The sequence below is a fragment of the Oncorhynchus masou genome, chromosome 31, assembly GCF_036934945.1.
Source record: "Oncorhynchus masou masou isolate Uvic2021 chromosome 31, UVic_Omas_1.1, whole genome shotgun sequence".
Taxonomy (NCBI): Eukaryota; Metazoa; Chordata; class Actinopteri; order Salmoniformes; family Salmonidae; genus Oncorhynchus; species Oncorhynchus masou.
Genome location: NC_088242.1, coordinates 22,667,118 through 22,685,653, shown reverse-complemented (window position 1 = coordinate 22,685,653; position 18,536 = coordinate 22,667,118). Strand labels below are relative to the sequence as shown.

Sequence of the window (18,536 nt, the reverse complement as noted above, 5' to 3'; positions counted from 1 at the left end):
TCCATTTTAGAGAAAAGGTACACCACAGGAAAAGTACCATTGATCCAATTGTGCAATGTCTGAGTGCTCTAGGAACAACTATTTACTGTCTGAGTGCACTACTAACAAGTATTTACTAGCATATTTACTCTAATTGCTAGACAGCTAGACGAGCACTTTTTGCATTTCGTGTGGCGAGAATTACAGATCATTACTTTCTTGTGTGTTCTTTTGATGTGCAAAGATTCAATATTGTAAATGTTTTACATATTACATTTTCATTCTCTGACATTGACAATTCCATATGATGTTCATGTTTTCACAATGAAATTCAAAAGATGGAACTTAGAACGTGGTAAAATATATACTTTTTTATTTATTTCTTCATACAAAGAAATAGTATGAATGTTCAGTATTGAATTATCTAGAAACATCTGTTCCATTTTGCTCTTTCACTGTGTAAAATTAATTCATTTGATGTACATGATACCACAAAATACTTGATTTACATGTTCTTTTTCATTTTTTATACATACACAATCTGCTAAACGTCTAAGTTTTAACCATATTATATGCGGATGGGAATAAGACAAACATCACTAACATTTGTAGAGCTCTAAAAGGGTTGAGTAAAAGTCAACCAGAATGGATGCAGCCGCGTGGACCATGACCATGAGTGCACATTTTTAAGATAGAATGCGTCCCAAATGGAACCCTATTCCCAATAAAAGTGCACTACTTTTGACCAGATCCACAAAGGCCCTGGTCAAAAGTAGTGCAGTAAATAGGGAATAGAGTGCCATTTGGGACGTAACCCCTTTCTCTTAGTAACATGACCAAGATCAGAATTCAAGTGCATTAGGGGAGACCGGAGGCAAATGTAACAGGGGGTAACTGCCCCAGCCTCCCCTAATCCAGCCATTACAGGGAGAAAGATCAACATTATTCCAATTCAGAATGTGATAACTTGTATTCTCACATGGTTTCCCTGCTCTATATAAAGACCATTTTAAATGCTTTCAAAAACCATTGCACTATAAGGAGAGAAGGAGAGATTGAGGCGTTATCCATATAGGCATGATAATTGAAAATAAGTGTCAATTCCTTGGTGGAAAAAAGACACTATATGTGAATAAGGGACAGTACAATGTTAGGACAAGCCCTACCATCCACCTACCATAGTATGCTACCATCCACTAGTTCGAGGTAAAAACCATGGGCCCTGGTCACAAGTAATACACTATGGGGTGTAGGGTACCATTTGAGAAGCAGAATCAGCCCTCTTATCCCCTAAAGAGCATAGTATGACTCTGAAGTAGACACTACCTGCGAGGGTATGGGCCAGCATGTACATCGCTGAATGATAACGCCAGACTGTCTCTTGCATATCAAGAATTCAGACAGAAAGACAAACAATAACAAAGAAGCATTGAGAAAAACAAAGAACCAAAAAAAGAAAAGCTCAAAAGATAAAGATAGTGACTCAAGCTGCAGTGTAGCCTAGGTAACTTGTTATCTGAGCTCCATACTCTGAAAAAGTATTTTTTTGGCAACAAGTAGGAGCGAATTGAGATCCAATATGAAACTATGAAAGAAACAATGTTAGGATGAAGGGTTGAATAAGGCAAACTATATAGACCATAGACATACCATAATGAAGTATTACCATGACAACAGTGATGTTCTGTATCTTCGCCCGAGGCCGTTCCCGCAGAGAGTATTTCAGAAACTCTCCCTTTGATCTGTGTATGCGCTCCAAATGGCACCCTACTCCCTACATAGTCCACTACTTTAGACCAAAGGCCCAAAAGTATTGTCATTTGACATCTGGTAAAAAGCAGTGCACCATATAGGGAATAGGGTGCCATTTGGGACGCATTTCAAGATCTGATCTGAGGCCTGACGATCCTGTTTGAGGATGATGTGTTCCAGTGAAGCAGAGCGCTCAGTGGTTTTTCTATCATCTCTACCGTTATGCTCTGTATCAGACAGATGTATAGGCCACTGCTCGCTCCTACCTCAACTCAGGCCATGCGCTTGCACTGTGTCCCAGATGGCACCCTATTTCCTGTATATTGCACCCTATTTCCTGTATATTGCATTACTTTTGAGCATGGGTCACTGGGCTCTGGTCAAAAGCAGTGCACTATATAGGGAATGAGTGTGCCAATTGGGATGCATTCAAGGACAATACTACAGTCCTCCCCTGACCCAGAGTGTCCTCCCCTCTCTGTCTCTTCGACAAATCAAACGTCTCTCAGAGCTAATTTAATTGGGACTTTGTATGACCTTTGGCTCTGAGCCAACAGTGTCTTGTAATGAGAGCAAGAGTATAGTGTAGAGGAGACCTGAATCGATGGACCTCAGTAACGTTATTCCATTAGCATCATGTCAACATGGAGCCCTATCAAAGTGATGCTGTCAGAAATAGGATTTAGGCCTTTGGTGGATTCATTAGAACAGGCTGTAGGAGCTCTACAAGAGGGAGGCCAGACGTACCCTTTAACCATGTCTGACACAATGAGGAGCAATTAGGCCAATTGATCCACCTGTTATTGAATGAAAGGGACATCAGATCAGCTGGTTAGGCCAATGACAGGGCAGGAGATCAGCTGGTTTGACCAATGGGACGGTAGAATAATGGGATGTGGATGGGGGTAACTCACAATATGAAGCACAACATTTTGAATGGATGGAACAGAAACTCATAGGGGTAACTAGACAAGGAACAATGTGTGTGGGGGGGGGGGCTAATTATGGCTATTGGACGTGAAAGTGATTATAAACGTTTAAATCAGAATGTACATGAATGGGTTTTTCATCACTGTTCTGTGAACACTATACCTGTGAAATGGTGCCTTTATCAATATCCTTATATTCTTATTCCAGTTACCAATTATTACTTATCTGCTTTTTAATTCTACTGAGTTGACATGAGGGACCATTTTAACTCTACTGAGTTGACATGAGGGACCATTTTAACTCTACTGAGTTGACATGAGGGACCATTTTAACTCTACTGAGTTGACATGAGGGACCATTTTAACTCTACTGAGTTGACATGATGGACCATTTTAACTCTACTGAGTTGACATGAGGGACCATTTTAACTCTACTGAGTTGACATGAGGGACCATTATAACTGTGCTGAGTTGACATGAGGGACCATTTTAACTCTGCTGAGTTGACATGTTAACTCTGCTGAGTTGACATGAGGGACCATTTTAACTCTGCTGAGTTGACATGAGGGACAATTTTAACTCTGCTGAGTTGACATGTTGACTCTATTGAGTTGACATGAGGGACCATTTTAAGTCTATTGAGTTGACATGAGGGACCATTTTAACTCTGCTGAGTTGACATGTGAAGTCTACTGAGTTGACATGAGGGACCATTTTAACTGTGCTGAGTTGACATGAGGGACCATTTTAACTCTACTGAGTTGACATGAGGGACCATTTTAACTCTACTGAGTTGACATGAGGGACCATTTTAACTCTACTGAGTTGACATGAGGGACCATTTTAACTCTGCTGAGTAGACATGAGGGACCATTTTAACTCTGCTGAGTTGACATGAGGGACCATTTTAACTCTGCTGAGTTGACATGAGGGACCATTTTAACTCTGCTGAGTTGACATGTTGACTCTACTGAGTTGACATGAGGGACAATTTTAACTCTATTGAGTTGACATGAGGGACCATTTTAACTCTGCTGAGTTGACATGTTAAGTCTACTGAGTTGACATGAGGGACCATTTCAACTGTGCTGAGTTGACATGAGGGACCATTTTAACTCTGCTGAGTTGACATGTTAACTCTGCTGAATTGACATGAGGGACCATTTTAACTCTGCTGAGTTGACATGAGGGACCATTTTAACTCTGCTGAGTTGACATGAGGGACCATTTTAACTCTACTGAGTTGACATGAGGGACCATTAAGGGAAGAATAAAGAAACAAAATAAAATGTGGAATGTAAAAAAACAACAACTAGGAAATAAATGTGGGCCAGATGCTATGTATGTACAATATGGTTAGGCAGCTTAGTGAATTAATTGCTTAGAAATAAAAATAAATTATTATAAAATAGATTTCTGTACATTTTACATATATATATAGCAATATCTCGCATGTCTTTTTTTGCCATTCATTGAATTACAGAGAGAGAAAAAAAACAATGTGTCTTCCCAAATTCCCATCCATCAATCCCAACCAAAGTTATGTCCTGTCATCTGGTAGAACTTCATGTTGAAAGGTCTGTAGAAGTCCCGTAGCCTCTGCACCACCTCAGGGTGGATGTTGGGGTGGGTCCGCCCTTTGGTTTTGCCCAGGCAGTGGGGCTTGCTGCTGCCCTCAGCCTTCTTGAGGCAGGGGAAGCCCTTGGTCTGGTTGAAGTAGAAGTGTTTGTCTGTGATGATCCTCTTGAGTCCCAGGAAGTCCTGCACCCGGCCCAGCTCTCCGGCCGGGTCGCTGATCAGACGCTCTCCGCTCACAAACAGGATCTGACCCATGGGGAAGTACTGCAGCCAGTTGTCCAGGTGCTTGGCATAGATGCCGATCTGGATGGCGCTCCAGGATGTGTCGATGAGCCCCGTAGTCCTGTTTTTGAAGGTCAGGCTCTCGAAGGTGGGAATATCGGGGTTCTTGGACAGCGTCTGCGTGTAGTCAGAGATGGCCCTGGTGACGGGGTCCCGCACCACCACAATAAGCTTGGTGTCCCGGGACATGGCGGAGATCCGGGCCGGGGCCTCTCTGGTCACAAAGTAGCTGGGGGTCTTCTCCATGGTGATCTGGCCCTCCAGGGTCTTGGGCATCAGCTCCCTGAGGAGAAGAAAAGAGGACCGTGTTAGAAGAAAATCTATCACTCATGACTCTTAGAACTAGGAACTATTACATTTTTAAAGCAGCCAGAAATACACTTTGCTTGAGAGTGAGGGGGGGCTAGGAGAGAGAGAGAAAGAGAGAGAGAGAGGGGAGGGAGAGGGGGTAGGAGAGAGAAAGGAAAAGAGAGAGTGGGAGGGAGGGAGAGAGGGGGAGGAGAGAGAGGGAGAGAGAAAGAGAGAGGGGAGGGAGAGAGTGGTTAGGAGGAGAATCTTGCATAATGTAATCTATCTTGCATAATGTAATCAACCAGATGGAGAGCATTGTGTTCTACAATCAATGAGTCAGTCAGTCAGTTAGTGTAGGCCGCTTGGCCTTATTACAGGGCTCCCAACCTATTACTATAGGCAGCCTTCCAACATAAACACCACTCACTAAAAACATACACACAGGCTAGAGGCCCTCACATCGCTTGTAGTCATACAGCTATGTTGCTCAGTAAATATCCACCTACAAGAAAATTCTGTGTAGCGTAGAATTTACAATCAAATTCTATGGAGAACCATTTTTTCTATTAATCCTGGGCTAATTCATCATCTGATCAACAACACAGAGAAGTGCACCGTCTCATCCCTCCTGTCTGTCTCTTCTGGCTCTGCCAACCACCCTAATGGTCCAGTGAGACTGGGCTTAAATCTTAATCCACCCTGCCTCTTTACACCATTAACCGCTTAGGCAGCAAAGCACAGCCTAATTTGCCTTTCACTGATTTAGCTCGAGCTCTCTGTGGCGTGCCCATGGCGGAGTGCTTCAACAATAAGCCCTCGAGCTGTCTGAAAGGAGACTCAACATGTTTCACTTTACCCAATGTTTCTAACAGGACCAGGGCCAGCCAGTACGGCTGTGGTAGAGTGAGTGAGACGTATCAGTTACATACAGAACCTATGATCAAGAGGCATTTGAATGAAAAGTGAACATGTTCTCCGCTGCCAAGACGGTTTCGGGTTTCAGAAATGGTGGACAATCATAGAGAGTGGATTATGGCGAGGCAATAAGAGGGGCTTTGACGGACACCGGGACACGGATCCCCTTTCCCTCCCTGGCGGAGAGCCCCTGGAGCCTCTGGCAGGAAACCCTGTACGTCTCTGATGTCTTCACGTGATTCTGGTTCTGATACTTGCTAGCTGGAGGTGAGGGGTACTATTATAAACCGAAGATTACAGGAACATGCATTCGTCTGTGCTTAGGCACACTCCTTAACACACACATGCACACAGTCTTGATACATACAACCCTGCAGGACACATATGTAGAAATACACACTAGAATACTGATAATATCTTGCTTGAACCCTAGTGCAAACAAGGCAGACAGTTAGTGAGAAAGCAAGGAGGAGGAAGATAGTAAGAGAGAGAGAAAGAAAGACAGATAGAGGAAGGAGATAGAGAGAGAGAGAGAGAGAGAGAGAGAGAGAGAGAGAGAGAGAGAGAGAGATAACCCAGGCAGACAGGCTATCAGGGTGCACACGGAGATAAGGGTTCCCGTTAGCCTATTGTCCCCTATGTAACAGGCTGTGTTGTTGTGCAGGGCCAGAGTTACACAACCATTGTAAAAACTGTCCCTGCACTATGTAATCCCACCGTGAGTGTTTACACACCATGTCTGCTGTAAGAGGCACTGGGGCTGCCATATAGACCTAGGCGTACCATTCTTTGTCCTACAGTTCCTTCAGTTCTATGTCCTCCTCAGTTCTGCTCTAGAATCTAGTTCATGTAAAACTACTGCACCTCATGGTTAATTCATTGACATGTACTACTGGCTGGCTCTCCTTTAATGCACTAGTGGTCACGTTTTATAGTGAAAATTGTGAGTAAAACATTGCTTTCTGGGAGAGAGAGAGAGAGAGAGAGAGAGAGAGAGAGAGAGAGAGAGAGAGAGAGAGAGAGAGAGAGAGAGAGAGAGAGAGAGAGAGAGAGAGAGAGAGAGAGAGAGAGGAAATGAAGGAGAGAAGGCCCAGGGTGATGTGAGGTAACTAATGAAATGGTTCATGGACATTTCTTGACAGATATGTATGTGTAGTAGCAACAGAGTCTTTCAAGAGCCAGCCAGTGATCTAATTAGGATCATATCAGCTTGATTGCTGACACAGAAGAGGAGAAGGGAGCAGGGGAAAGAGAACCAAGGCTTCTTCCAAAAGCTCATTAACTGCCTATTGAAATCAAAACAGGGAGATGCACCAAATCTCTCTGCAAGAGCATGACAGATCTCTCCTTAAGCAAAACCATTATTAGATAGAGAAGAAAGGAGTGTAAGCCAAACAGACTGATTATACACACACACACACACACACACACAAGCACACACACATACACACGGAGGCACGCATGCAGGAAGAAAGCAGTGCAAGCAAACACATGCACACACACACACACGCACAAACATTTGCACACAAACACACGCATGCTCACACACATACTACTGTTTCTTCAAGAGCGTTGATCCCACTTAAAGTGTTTACACAGGCTTCTCGAATGTCTTCAAGGAATATAAACCAAACATGTCAGCCTTAAAATACAAAGCATTAGTCACTAATTCTCTCTAGAAATAATGGTGATACTGCAGGCAACCTTTTTGTATTATGTAGTGCTAACATGCTGCATAAAGTCCCTAGAAGCAAACCAACACAGAACCAGCACACAGCTCTCCTTCTAATCCGATTTCTAAGTGACAATGGGGCCTGGCGATAGGGAGGGATAGGGAGGGAGATCGAGGTAGAATGTGCATGCTGATAGATTATGGTGATCCTAGCTCAGGGAATCCCTCTTGTGAATCAAGTGTAGGGGGTTGGGATGGAGGGAGGGAGAGGGTAAAAGGAGGGTAGAGCTGGACAGAGAGAGAGGGAGCGGGAAGACGAGACCCTCTAAACAGACCTGCCAAATACACCACAAGAGAAGAAGAGAAGGCCCCTCCTCCCTTCTCTCTGAGAAGAGTGCCAAAGAAGCAGAAAAGGGGGAGTAGAATAAAAGAGAAGAGGAGGAGGGGGCTCAGTTCAGTGGGAAGAGTAGGTCTTGGGAGGAACAATGCCTATTATGCTCTGTTTTGATTTATGAGGTAGTGCTTTTAAAGGTTCTGTCAGCAAACAGGCAATTCTGTGACAACGAGACCCTCTTTTTCCCTGCTTTCCTTTCAAATCGAGAGCATTGTCCTTTGGCGGCGGGGTGAACGAGGCAGTGGCCGGGCCATCGGGGCGGGGGTAAGGACTGGGGTAAGGGTGGAGGGGTGAGGTGGGGGGCTAGGTGCCTATTGAGGACTGATTGGAAGCACTTCTCGATCACTCTCAGCTTTGAGTGAGAGGAGCTTTTGGAGAGCTCTAGAGTGGAACGTGTGCCTAGAGATTGTCCCCTGGAACACTCAGCTGCCCCCCTAAAGACTCCAGAAGTTCCACAAGCTCTAGGGGCCTTCCACTGCCTCCGCTTCTCTCTGCTCAATGACACATGGGACAAATGTCTTCACTCTAAGAAACCAACATCCATCTACGTTGTTGGTTCCTTACAATACATAACGACTTAAAGATGCACTCCAGGATCTTAAGCACAACAAATTCGTAACATACAGTACGAATTTGATTCGTAACATACCATACAAATAAAAATAAACATATCATACGAAATGAATGACGTAGTACACAATTTGATGACGTAGTACTCAATTTGATGACGTAGTACTCAAAAAACAGGGACACTTTTGGCTCGTGAGCACCACTTTCAAAACTACTGGCTAAAATTATGCAAACGTTTGAGAGTGCATTACGATATTCCAAAAATATTAGATATCTTAAAATTGCATGACAGACATTTACCATTAGGGTGAACTACCCTTGCTCTTCACATCGGAACACACAACAAAATGCCAGGTTTGTATGGGTTTTCCTTTCTAGAGCTGAGGATGTTCAAAAGCAGGACTTTACAAAGCGGTTCAGCTGCTGGTTCTACTCCTTTCTCTCTCTCTTTCTTTCTCTCTCCCCATCTCTTTTTCTCCCCTTTCTCTATATCTCCCCTCTCTCTATCTCTCCCCTTTCTCTCTCTGTCTGTCCTCCGTCGAAGGGTTTTCTTTCCAAGTTGAAAGGGACGCCAAACAGCGATAAGACACAAAGCAGAAGCCCTCTTTGCATGCCAACTTCAAACGGGGGACTGGAGTGGCCCTGTGGCCTGCGTTTAACGGCCCACATCCCATCATAGATACAGTAAACACACTCGCACGCGCACACGCACATGCACACACACACACACACACACACACACACACAGATAAATGCAGACAAGACAGGGGTTATTTCTGTCTCTCTATCTTCTGTCACGTTTGATTGGACGATAAGAGGCTGCCTCTGTTTCCATTGAACGAGTGCATCTGTAACAGCCGCAACAAAATGACCACCGGTCTGTTTAATTGACAGAGGAGAGAAAAGTTGCCTTGTTATGGTGTTCCCTATATGATACAGGTGGCATTGGTTGTATGTCACTGCATGTAAAGTATTTGTTACTCAAGGTGTCTATCCCTTGTAGGATCATTTGTGTGAAGGCAAATCAAGAGAGATAGTTCTCGTCCACCAGGGACAGGAGAGACTGATGCACACCTTAAGTTGTTGATTAGACCTGCTCCCCATAGAGATAACACCAACACAAGACACACACAAACAGCTTAGGCTCTAAGTAGCTGTAGAGCTGTTTAAATTAACCCGAAGACCCGAAGTCAAAACAAATCAAAGCTAATCGCCCAATCATTTCCAGACTTTGAGTACTAAAGCTAGGTGATAGCTAAAACCAAAGACAGTCTACGTCTACTCTCCATGTGATTCACCTCAAGATGGCTCACCAATGCTGAGTCACCTATCCAGGCTGTATCACATCCGGCCGGGATTGGGAGTCCCATAGGTTGGTACACAATTGGCCCAGTGTCGTCCGGGTTTGGTCTGGGTAGGCCGTCAATGTAAATAAGAATTTGTTCTTAACTGACTTGCCTAGTTAAAGAAAATAACATATAAAAATATACATATAATCAAATAATTATAATTATTCTCAGAATTCTACTGTTGCAGCTTATCAGGTGAAAAACTTCTGCCCATTTAGAGCACTGAGTCGTCCCACTTGGTAATACTCCTTTGTAATGCTTTCTGAACTTATTAATTACTTCCTGGATAGCCACTACAAACACTTACCTCCTCTCCCAATACTCTATAGGCTATTGATCAGTAGCAGTCCCCAAACCGCTCAGAGACCAGCCTGGAGATCTGAGAGAAGCTAAGTGACACTTCACAGGAGGAGACAGGGAGAGATGGAGGAAATGAAGGAAGGAAGCACTTGAAAGACTCTCTTTCTTTTCTTCCAACCTCTCACCCAAGGTCTTCAGATGAACGGGAGTAGAGGAGAGATGTGGCTACAAAGTCGTTGGCTAAAAAACAAAGACTCTTCTGCGGTGTAAGATAGACATCTTAAGGCCCACTTGTTCCTTGACTGACCACAAAGTTTGGAGGTTTAACCCCTGTTCTCGACAACTGGCTTACTAGCAATTAAGTCTGCGCTTAAAGTGGTCTATTGAGTACTCTATTGGAGCCCCTCCCTCTGTTCTGAATGCTTACGAGATACTCATTCTGCATAGTTAGACTGGTTGTTTTCAAAAACACCATTTATCAATGCAAGGATGATGAAGGATCCATTCAACAATGGAAAGTATATTTTATTCCAAGTCTAATTTGAACAAATTCAACAGCTTGTGAATCTCTGACTGGTAAACAAGACATTATGAAGCCTCTATAGGGTGCTGAAAGTAATGTACTACAGTCTGTTTGTAATTGTCCAGCAGGAGAAGCTAGTCTGTCTATGAAATGGGATTGAAATATAAACACACACACCCATACTGTGGATGCCACAGACTGAGCAGACAGGCAGGCATGCACAACACTCCTGGCCCACTACATACATATTCCCAAAGCAGTGTTGAGACACACACACAGAAGCCAGACGTTATGATATACCCCACTGAGCCCAGAGTATTTAACCGCAGAGCAAGGCTTTGGCTATAAATTCAAAATAATAAAATGACGGTTTATGGCAGAGGCACAAGATCCATACTGAGAGAGTGAGAGGAGAGGAGAGTAGGGGAGAGGGGTGGATGGTAGGTTCTGGTATGTGGCCACTTAGAGTTTCCTGACAGCTCATTTCCTGTATGAAAAGATCCAGGGATCTCCTCTTAACCTAAGGGCCAGGAGTGAATGTGCATGTGTGCATTCTCTTGATTGTGTATGTGTGTATGTGTGCATTCTCTTGATTGTGTGTGTGTGCATGTGTGCATTCTCTTGATTGTGTGTGTGTGCATGTGTGCATTCTCTTGATTGTGTGCATGTGTGTGTGTGTGATTGTGTGTGTGTGCATGTGTGCATTCTCTTGATTGTGTGCGTGTGTGTGTGTGTGATTGTGTGTGTGTGCATGTGTGCATTCTCTTGATTGTGTGCGTGTGTGTGTGTGTGTGTGTTGTCTCTATTTGTGACTGTTTGTTAGTAAATAACTCATGCTGATTGTGGGATGAATCCTATTTGATACTAAAGGACCATTAAGCCTTGAGAAGAAGCCCCTCTTCAGATTGTCAGGGTGCTTTCCATCCAGGCCTGGAGTTACACATTAACAGACCTCACTGAATAAATGGAGCCACTGGGTCTCTGTAAGATGTCGGGTTGGATACACACATGCACACACACAAACACACAGACAGACACACTGATGGAGCGTGGAAGCCCCTGGAAGAGGCCGTCTGAGCTGTCTACTGAAGAGGGGAGATGAATAATGTAGATAGGCGAATCGTCCCAGACACACTGACCTGGGTGGTTGAGCCCAGCCTCTCTCAACCCTCTATCGTCTTTCAGGATTCAGACTCTCAGAGCATCCCATTTAAATAATATCATTTTGGCTTCAACGTTAACAAACAGTTAACCTAAATGGCCCCATACATCACTGTACTCACTGGGAGAAATATGCCAACAAAGTTGCAATCTTATAAAAAAATGTTTTACTGCTAGTGTCTGTGTGTGTGAGTTTGGCCCAGGCCATGCGGTTTGGTTTGGTCCAACTCCATGGTTTTAGTTTAGGCTAAGGACCAGCCTGGTTCTTGGAGGGAACATCGGACACCAGCAGAGAAGAGTAAATAAACAGAAACTAAACGACCCATACAGAGTTAGGTATTGTATGTCAGGCAAAGTGTCAAAACGACACGCCAACACTGTACTACTGTAACCGCCAGCTTCAGATACTTGGATGCATTCCAAATGGCACCCTATTCCCTTTATAATGCACCTCTTTTGATCATGGACTGCTCAGAAGCAGTGCACTATAAAGGGAATAGTGTGCCATTTGGAATCTCTGTTTTTGAACTGAAAACACTTAAATGAGGTTAGAGTGCTCCAGAAACCTCTCTCACAACCACAGTGGTTCCTTTGTGATGGGTTACCATCCCTGCAGCATGACACACACAAATCACTCAATTCTATAACTCACAATTTGCTACACAGTCTGTTTTGGGTTTATTTGTTGCTATTCAGTACCTCTGAAAAGACAAATAACAGTGAGAATGTGACATCTTTCTGCTTGGAGGGCCCGCATCGAGGTACATGCCTGTGGCCATGCAGGCTGAGCGGAATTACTGAGTGTTAATAACAAGACCATGGTGCAAGGAGAGGCAGCTCTCCATGTGGTATAAATAAAACAGTTAAGATGGTGGGGGAACAGGGTGGCGGGGGGTGGGGGGGTGAGGGGTAGAATGTGCTGCCTTCACTTCCTCCTCTCATGCTTTACACATTCTGCCCACCGAGGTTATGTACCAAATAGCATTCTATTCCGTATATAGGGCACTTCTTTTGACCAGGGGCCATAGGGCTCTAGTCAAATAAGTAGTGCACTACATTGGGAATATTATAGACCCTGGTCATAAGTAGTGAACTACATAGGGAATAGGATGCCATAGGGAATAGGATGCCACTTGGGATGCAATCCTAGTCCCTACCCTGAGCTGCTGCCATTTTCAGTAGTACTTTCCACTGAAGAGGGAGGAATGAAGACCAGCTATGCCAAAAGCGTCCTTGTATTTCACAATTCCTTTTAGAATGACAACGCGACACCTCAACACTTGGATTGACGAGATACAACACAAGGTATACACTTCGGGAGTGGGCCATGACAACAAGTACATCTACTCTGGGCACACAGGGTTCCACTGCAGGTACACACACACAAACACTAGCTGTAATCCAGTGGTGGGTCTGTATTATATATATTTTTAATTTAACCTTCATTTAAGTAGGCAAGTCAGTTAAGAACAAATTCTTATTTACAATGACGGGTTACCCCGGACGACGCTGGGCCAATTGTGCGCCGCCCTAATGGACTCCCAATCACGGCCAGATGTGATACAGCCTGGATTCGAACCAGGGATTGTAGTGCCTTAGACCGCTGCAGCCACTCAGGAGCCCGACCCCGAGTTTGCTTAGTGCTGGTAATCCTCTGTGATCAGTGTGTTATGTTGTGTTTGCTGTGGGTGTTTGTTAAAGGTGTTAGCAGACCGCTGGTGACCCCTGAGGCAGCCACAGACTCCAGCATCGCCATCACCAGTCACCTTGTAGACTCAGGCCTCATCAGTATCATGGGGTCGTTCAGATACAGCTCATTCAGATGTGTGTTTGCGTGCCGCACCAGAAGCAGTATTTGAAGGTATTTGACATGCTCCAAAGAACATTTTACTCTCTGATCTAGATACAGATATGACTCTCTGATCTAGTGCAGATATGACTCACTGATCTAGATACAGATATGACTCTCTGATCGAGATACAGATATGACTCTCTGATCTAGATACAGATATGACTCTCTGATCTAGATACAGATATGACTCTCTGATCTAGATACAGATATGACTCTCTGATCTAGATACAGATATGACTCTCTGATCTAGATACAGATATGACTCTCTGATCTAGATACAGATATGACTCTCTGATCTAGATACAGATATGACTCTCTGATCTCGATACAGATATGACTCTGATCTAGATACAGCTAGGATGAACAAAAGACGAAAGGGACTATAGAAGAACATACATGTCACCACCACCATCCCCTAGAGACACACACACACATATACAATACACATATAAACAGTTCCAGTCAAAGGTTTGGACACACCTACTGATTCAAGGGTTCTACACTTTAGAATAATAGTGAAGACATCAAAACTATGAAATAACACATAGGGAATCATGTAGTAACGAAAAAGGTGTTGAACAAATCAAAAATCTATTTTTAATTTTTGATTCTTCAAAGTAGCCACCCTTTGCATTGATGGCAGCTTTGCCCACTCTTGGCATTCTCTCAACCAGCTTCACCTGGAATGCTTTTCCAACAGTCTTAAAGGAGTTACCACATATGTTGAGCACTTATTGGGTGCTTTTCCTTCACTCTGTGGTCCAACTCATCCCAAACCATCTCAATTGGGTTGAGGTCAGGTGATTGTGGAGGAGAGGTCAACTGATGCAGCTCTCCATCACTCTTTTTCTTGGTCAAATAGCCACTAGTAAGCCTGGAGATGTGTTTTGGGTCATTTTCCTGTTGAAAAACAAATGATAGTCCAACTATGCAGCGTAGCCATTCTGGTTGTGTGCCTTGAATTCTAAATAAATCACTGACTGTGTCACCAGCAAAGCAACCCCACACCATCACGGGTGGCAGGGTAGCCTAGTGGTTAGAGCGTTGGACTAGTAACCGGAAGGTTGCAAGTTCAAGCCCCCGAGCTGACAAGATCGTTCTGACCCTGAACAGGCAGTTAACCCACTGTTCCTAGGCTGTCATTGAAAATAAGAATTTGTTCTTAACTGACTTAGTTAAATGAATGTAAAAAATTTCACACCTCTTCCTCCATGCTCCACAGTGGGAACCACACATGCAGAGATCATCTGTTCACTTACTCTGTGTCTCACAAAGACCCATGGGTTGGAACCAAAATGTTCAAATTTGGACTCATCAGACCAAAGGACAGATTTACACTGGTCTCATGACCATTGCTTGTGTTTCTTGGCCCAAGCAAGTCTCTCCTTTAGCAGTGGTTTCTTTGAAGGAATTCGACCATGGGCAATATTGCAATATTCTCTGAACAGTTGATGATGAGATGTGTCTGTTACTTGAACTCTGTGAAACAATTATTGGTCTGCAATTTCTGAGGCTGGTAACTCTAATAAACTTATCCTCTATGGCAGAACTGCTGGTCTTCCAATCCTGTGGGGATCTTCATGAGAGCCAGTTTCATCATAGCGCTTGATGGCTTTTGTGACTGCACTTGAAGAAATTTTCCGCATTGACTGACCTTCATGTCTTAAAGGAATGATGGATTGTCGTTTCTCTTTTCTTAAAACTGATTGGCTCAAGCGCATTAAGAAGGAAAGAAATTCCACAAATTAACAAGGCACACCTGTTAATTGAAATGCATTCCAGGTGAAGACACTACCTCGTGAAGCTGGTTGAGAAAATGTCAAGAGTGTGCAAAGCTGTCATCAAGGCAAAGGGTGGCTACTTTGAAGACTCTCAGATATAAAATATATTTTTATTTAACACTTTTTTGGTTACAACATTGTTCCATTTGTGTTATTCCATATTTTAATGTCTTCACTATCATTGTACAATGTTTAAAATTATATAAATAAAGAAAAACCCTTGAATGAAAAGGTGTCCAAACTTTTGACTGTTACTATATATATATATATATATATATATATATATATATATATATATATATATATATATATATATATATACAAAGCTACTTTGCATCTTGTTTGAATTGCCTGTCATCCGTAACTGCCTGAGGACGTTTTGAAGGCAGGTGAGCTACAAAGAGGGGATTTCCTCCCGTCAGTCAGTGAACAAGGATCTATATTCGTGTTTGTGTGTTTGTGTGCGTGTGTGTGTGTGTGTGTGTGTGTGTGTGTGTGTGTGTGTGTGTGTGTGTGTGTGTGTGTGTGTGTGTGTGTGTGTGTGTGTGTGTGTGTGTGTGTGTGTGTGTGTGTGTGTGTGTGTGTGTGTGTGTGTGTACCATTACATGTCTCTCCTCCCTTATTCCCAGACAGTACAGCTGTGGTGTAGGTTAATGGTTTACAAAATTCTTAAGACAAGCCGTCTTTCTGGCTAACGTATAATTAGCAAAATTGTGTAGCGATAGTTCCAGTAGTGAAATTAAACTGTTCATTTGTGAGGAGAAGAATGACAGCAGTGTTGTTGTGCTCCTGCATCCTCAGGCAATTCTAAAGCTCTGTCTTGGATGACAGCCTAGATATTGTCTGCTTTGATATCTCAGTGCATCTCGAAGACAAGATAATTGCTGAAAGTACAGTGAGTGAGCCGGGACCCACGTTGTTAACCCTTTTTACTGCTGCTAGTTCAAGTTACCGCTCAGCATTGATGTCCAAGGTGGAGTGCAATTTTAAGGTTTCATTATTTCATTTGGAAGTCGGAGAAACGTTGGGAGCAAGATGACAAATGTTTTCACTTTTGGCCCTCCGCTGTCTCTAGCGAGGGCCTCATGGTTTGCAACGAAACTCTATCCACTCGCTCTACATGCCAGAAAGACAAGTCGTTTGAGAGAAAAAAGAGAAAGAAGCAGATTTTAAAAAGACGTTTGAGAAATGGGCCCTGCCAGGGAAATATGTCAGCCTTAGCCAGAACACTTCTTCGTTATTCTCCTCTTTGCTACTGTAGATATGAAAATCCAAATGTGTTGATTCTGTTGTTGCTAGCTATATTCATTAAAACATTTAAATAAATACATATACAGTATCAGTCAAAAGTTTGGAGACACCTACTCATTCAAAGGCTTTTCTTTATTTTTTCATTTTCTACACTGTAGAATAAAATTGAAGACATCAAAACTATGAAATAACATATAAGGAATCATGTAGTGACCAAAAAAGTGTTAAACAAATCCAAATCTATTTTAGATTTTTGATTCTTCAAAGTAGCCAACCTTAGCATTGCACACTCTTTGCATTCTCTCAACCCTCTTCACCTGGAATGCTTTTCCAACAGTCTTGAAGGAGTTCCCACATATGCTGAGCACTTGTTGGCTGCTTTTCCTTCACTCTGCAGTCCAGCTCATCCCAAACCATCTCAATTGGGTTGAGGTCGGGTGATTGTGGAGGCCAGGTCATCTGATGCAGTACTCCATCACTCTCAGTGGTCAAATAGCCATTACACAGCCTGGAGGTGTGTTTTGGGTCATTGTCCTGTTGAAAAATGATGATAGTCCCACTAAGCGCACACCAGATGGGATGGCGTATCGCTGCCTAATGCAGTGGTAGACATACTGGTTAAGTGCGCCTTGAATTCTAAATACATTACTGACAGTGTCACCAGCAAAGCACCTCCACACCATCACACCTCCTCCTCCATGCTTCACGGTGGGAACCATACATGCGGAGATCATCTGTTCACTTACTCTGCGTCTCCCAAATACACGGTGGTTGGAACCAAAAATCTCAAATTTGGACTCATCAGACCAAAGGACTGAGTTCCATCAGACTAATGTCCATTTATCGTGTGTCTTGGCCCAAGCACGTCTCTTCTTCTTATGGTGTCCTTTAGTAGTGGTTTCTTTAAAGCAATTTGATCATGAAGGCCTGATTCACACAGTGTCCTCTGAACAGTTGATGTTGAGATGCAACCGTTACTTACATCCGAACTCTGTGAAGCATTTATTTGGCCTGCAATCTGAGGTGCAGTTTAACTCTAATGAACTTATCCTCTGCAGCAGAGGTAACTGAAGGTCTTCCTTTCCTGTGGCAGTCCTCATGAGAGCCAGTTGTATCATAGCGCTTGACTGCACTTGAAGAAACATTCAAAGTTCTTGACATTTCTCAGATTGACTGACCTTCATGTCTTAAAGTAATGATGGATTGTCATTTCTCTTTGCTTATTTGAGCTGTTCTTGCCATAATACGGACTTGGTATTTTACCAAATAGGGCTATCTTATGTATACCAACCCTACCTTGTCACAACACAACTCATTGGCTCAAACGCATTAAGAAAGACATAAATTCAACAAGTCTACTTTTAACAACTCTGGATAAGAGCGTCTGCCAAATGACCTAAATGTAAATGTAAATGTAAACAAGGCACACCTGTTAATTGAAATGCATTTCAGGTTACTACCTCGTTAAGCTGGTTAAGAAAATGCCAAGAGTGTGCAAAGCTGTCATCAAGGCAAAGGGTGGCTACATTGAAGAATCTCAGATATAAAATATATTTTTATTTGACACTTTTTTGGTTACAACATGATTCCATTTGTGTTATTTAGTAAAAATAAAAAAAGCAAAAATAAAGAAAAACCCTGGAATAAGTAAGTGTGTCCAAACTTTTAACTTTAACTGGTACTCGATGCCCCTCCTTGATTCTGTTTCATGTATTGCACACGTTAGTCTGTTGCGCTGGGTTATGTTAACCCATATTGTTATTTCGTGTTCACTTTGCCGTGTGTTTTTGGTTCGCCAAAATAAAAGGCTACACCACATCTGCTCTCCTGCCCCTGACTCCTTTACAAACATTTACGCATACCTGACATAATCAAATTGTTTTGGTGGAGATTTGCGGATAAAAGGTGCACACCTTGCTGCAGCGTAAAATGATTTCTCTGAACTTTTTACGTTAAA

At 43.1% G+C, this 18,536-nt stretch overlaps 1 protein-coding gene across 1 annotated transcript in view; it reads right to left on the bottom strand.

The window, feature by feature from the left end:
* Positions 1-335: 335 nt before the first annotated feature.
* Positions 336-18,536, bottom strand: part of hs3st3b1b (heparan sulfate (glucosamine) 3-O-sulfotransferase 3B1b) — a 29,224-nt gene continuing 11,023 nt past the window's right edge. Inside the window, exon 2 of the mRNA XM_064950381.1 lies at positions 336-4,803. Within this exon, the coding sequence (XP_064806453.1) occupies positions 4,185-4,803 (619 nt within the window). The 3' untranslated portion in view covers positions 336-4,184. The remainder of the gene's footprint in view (positions 4,804-18,536) is intronic.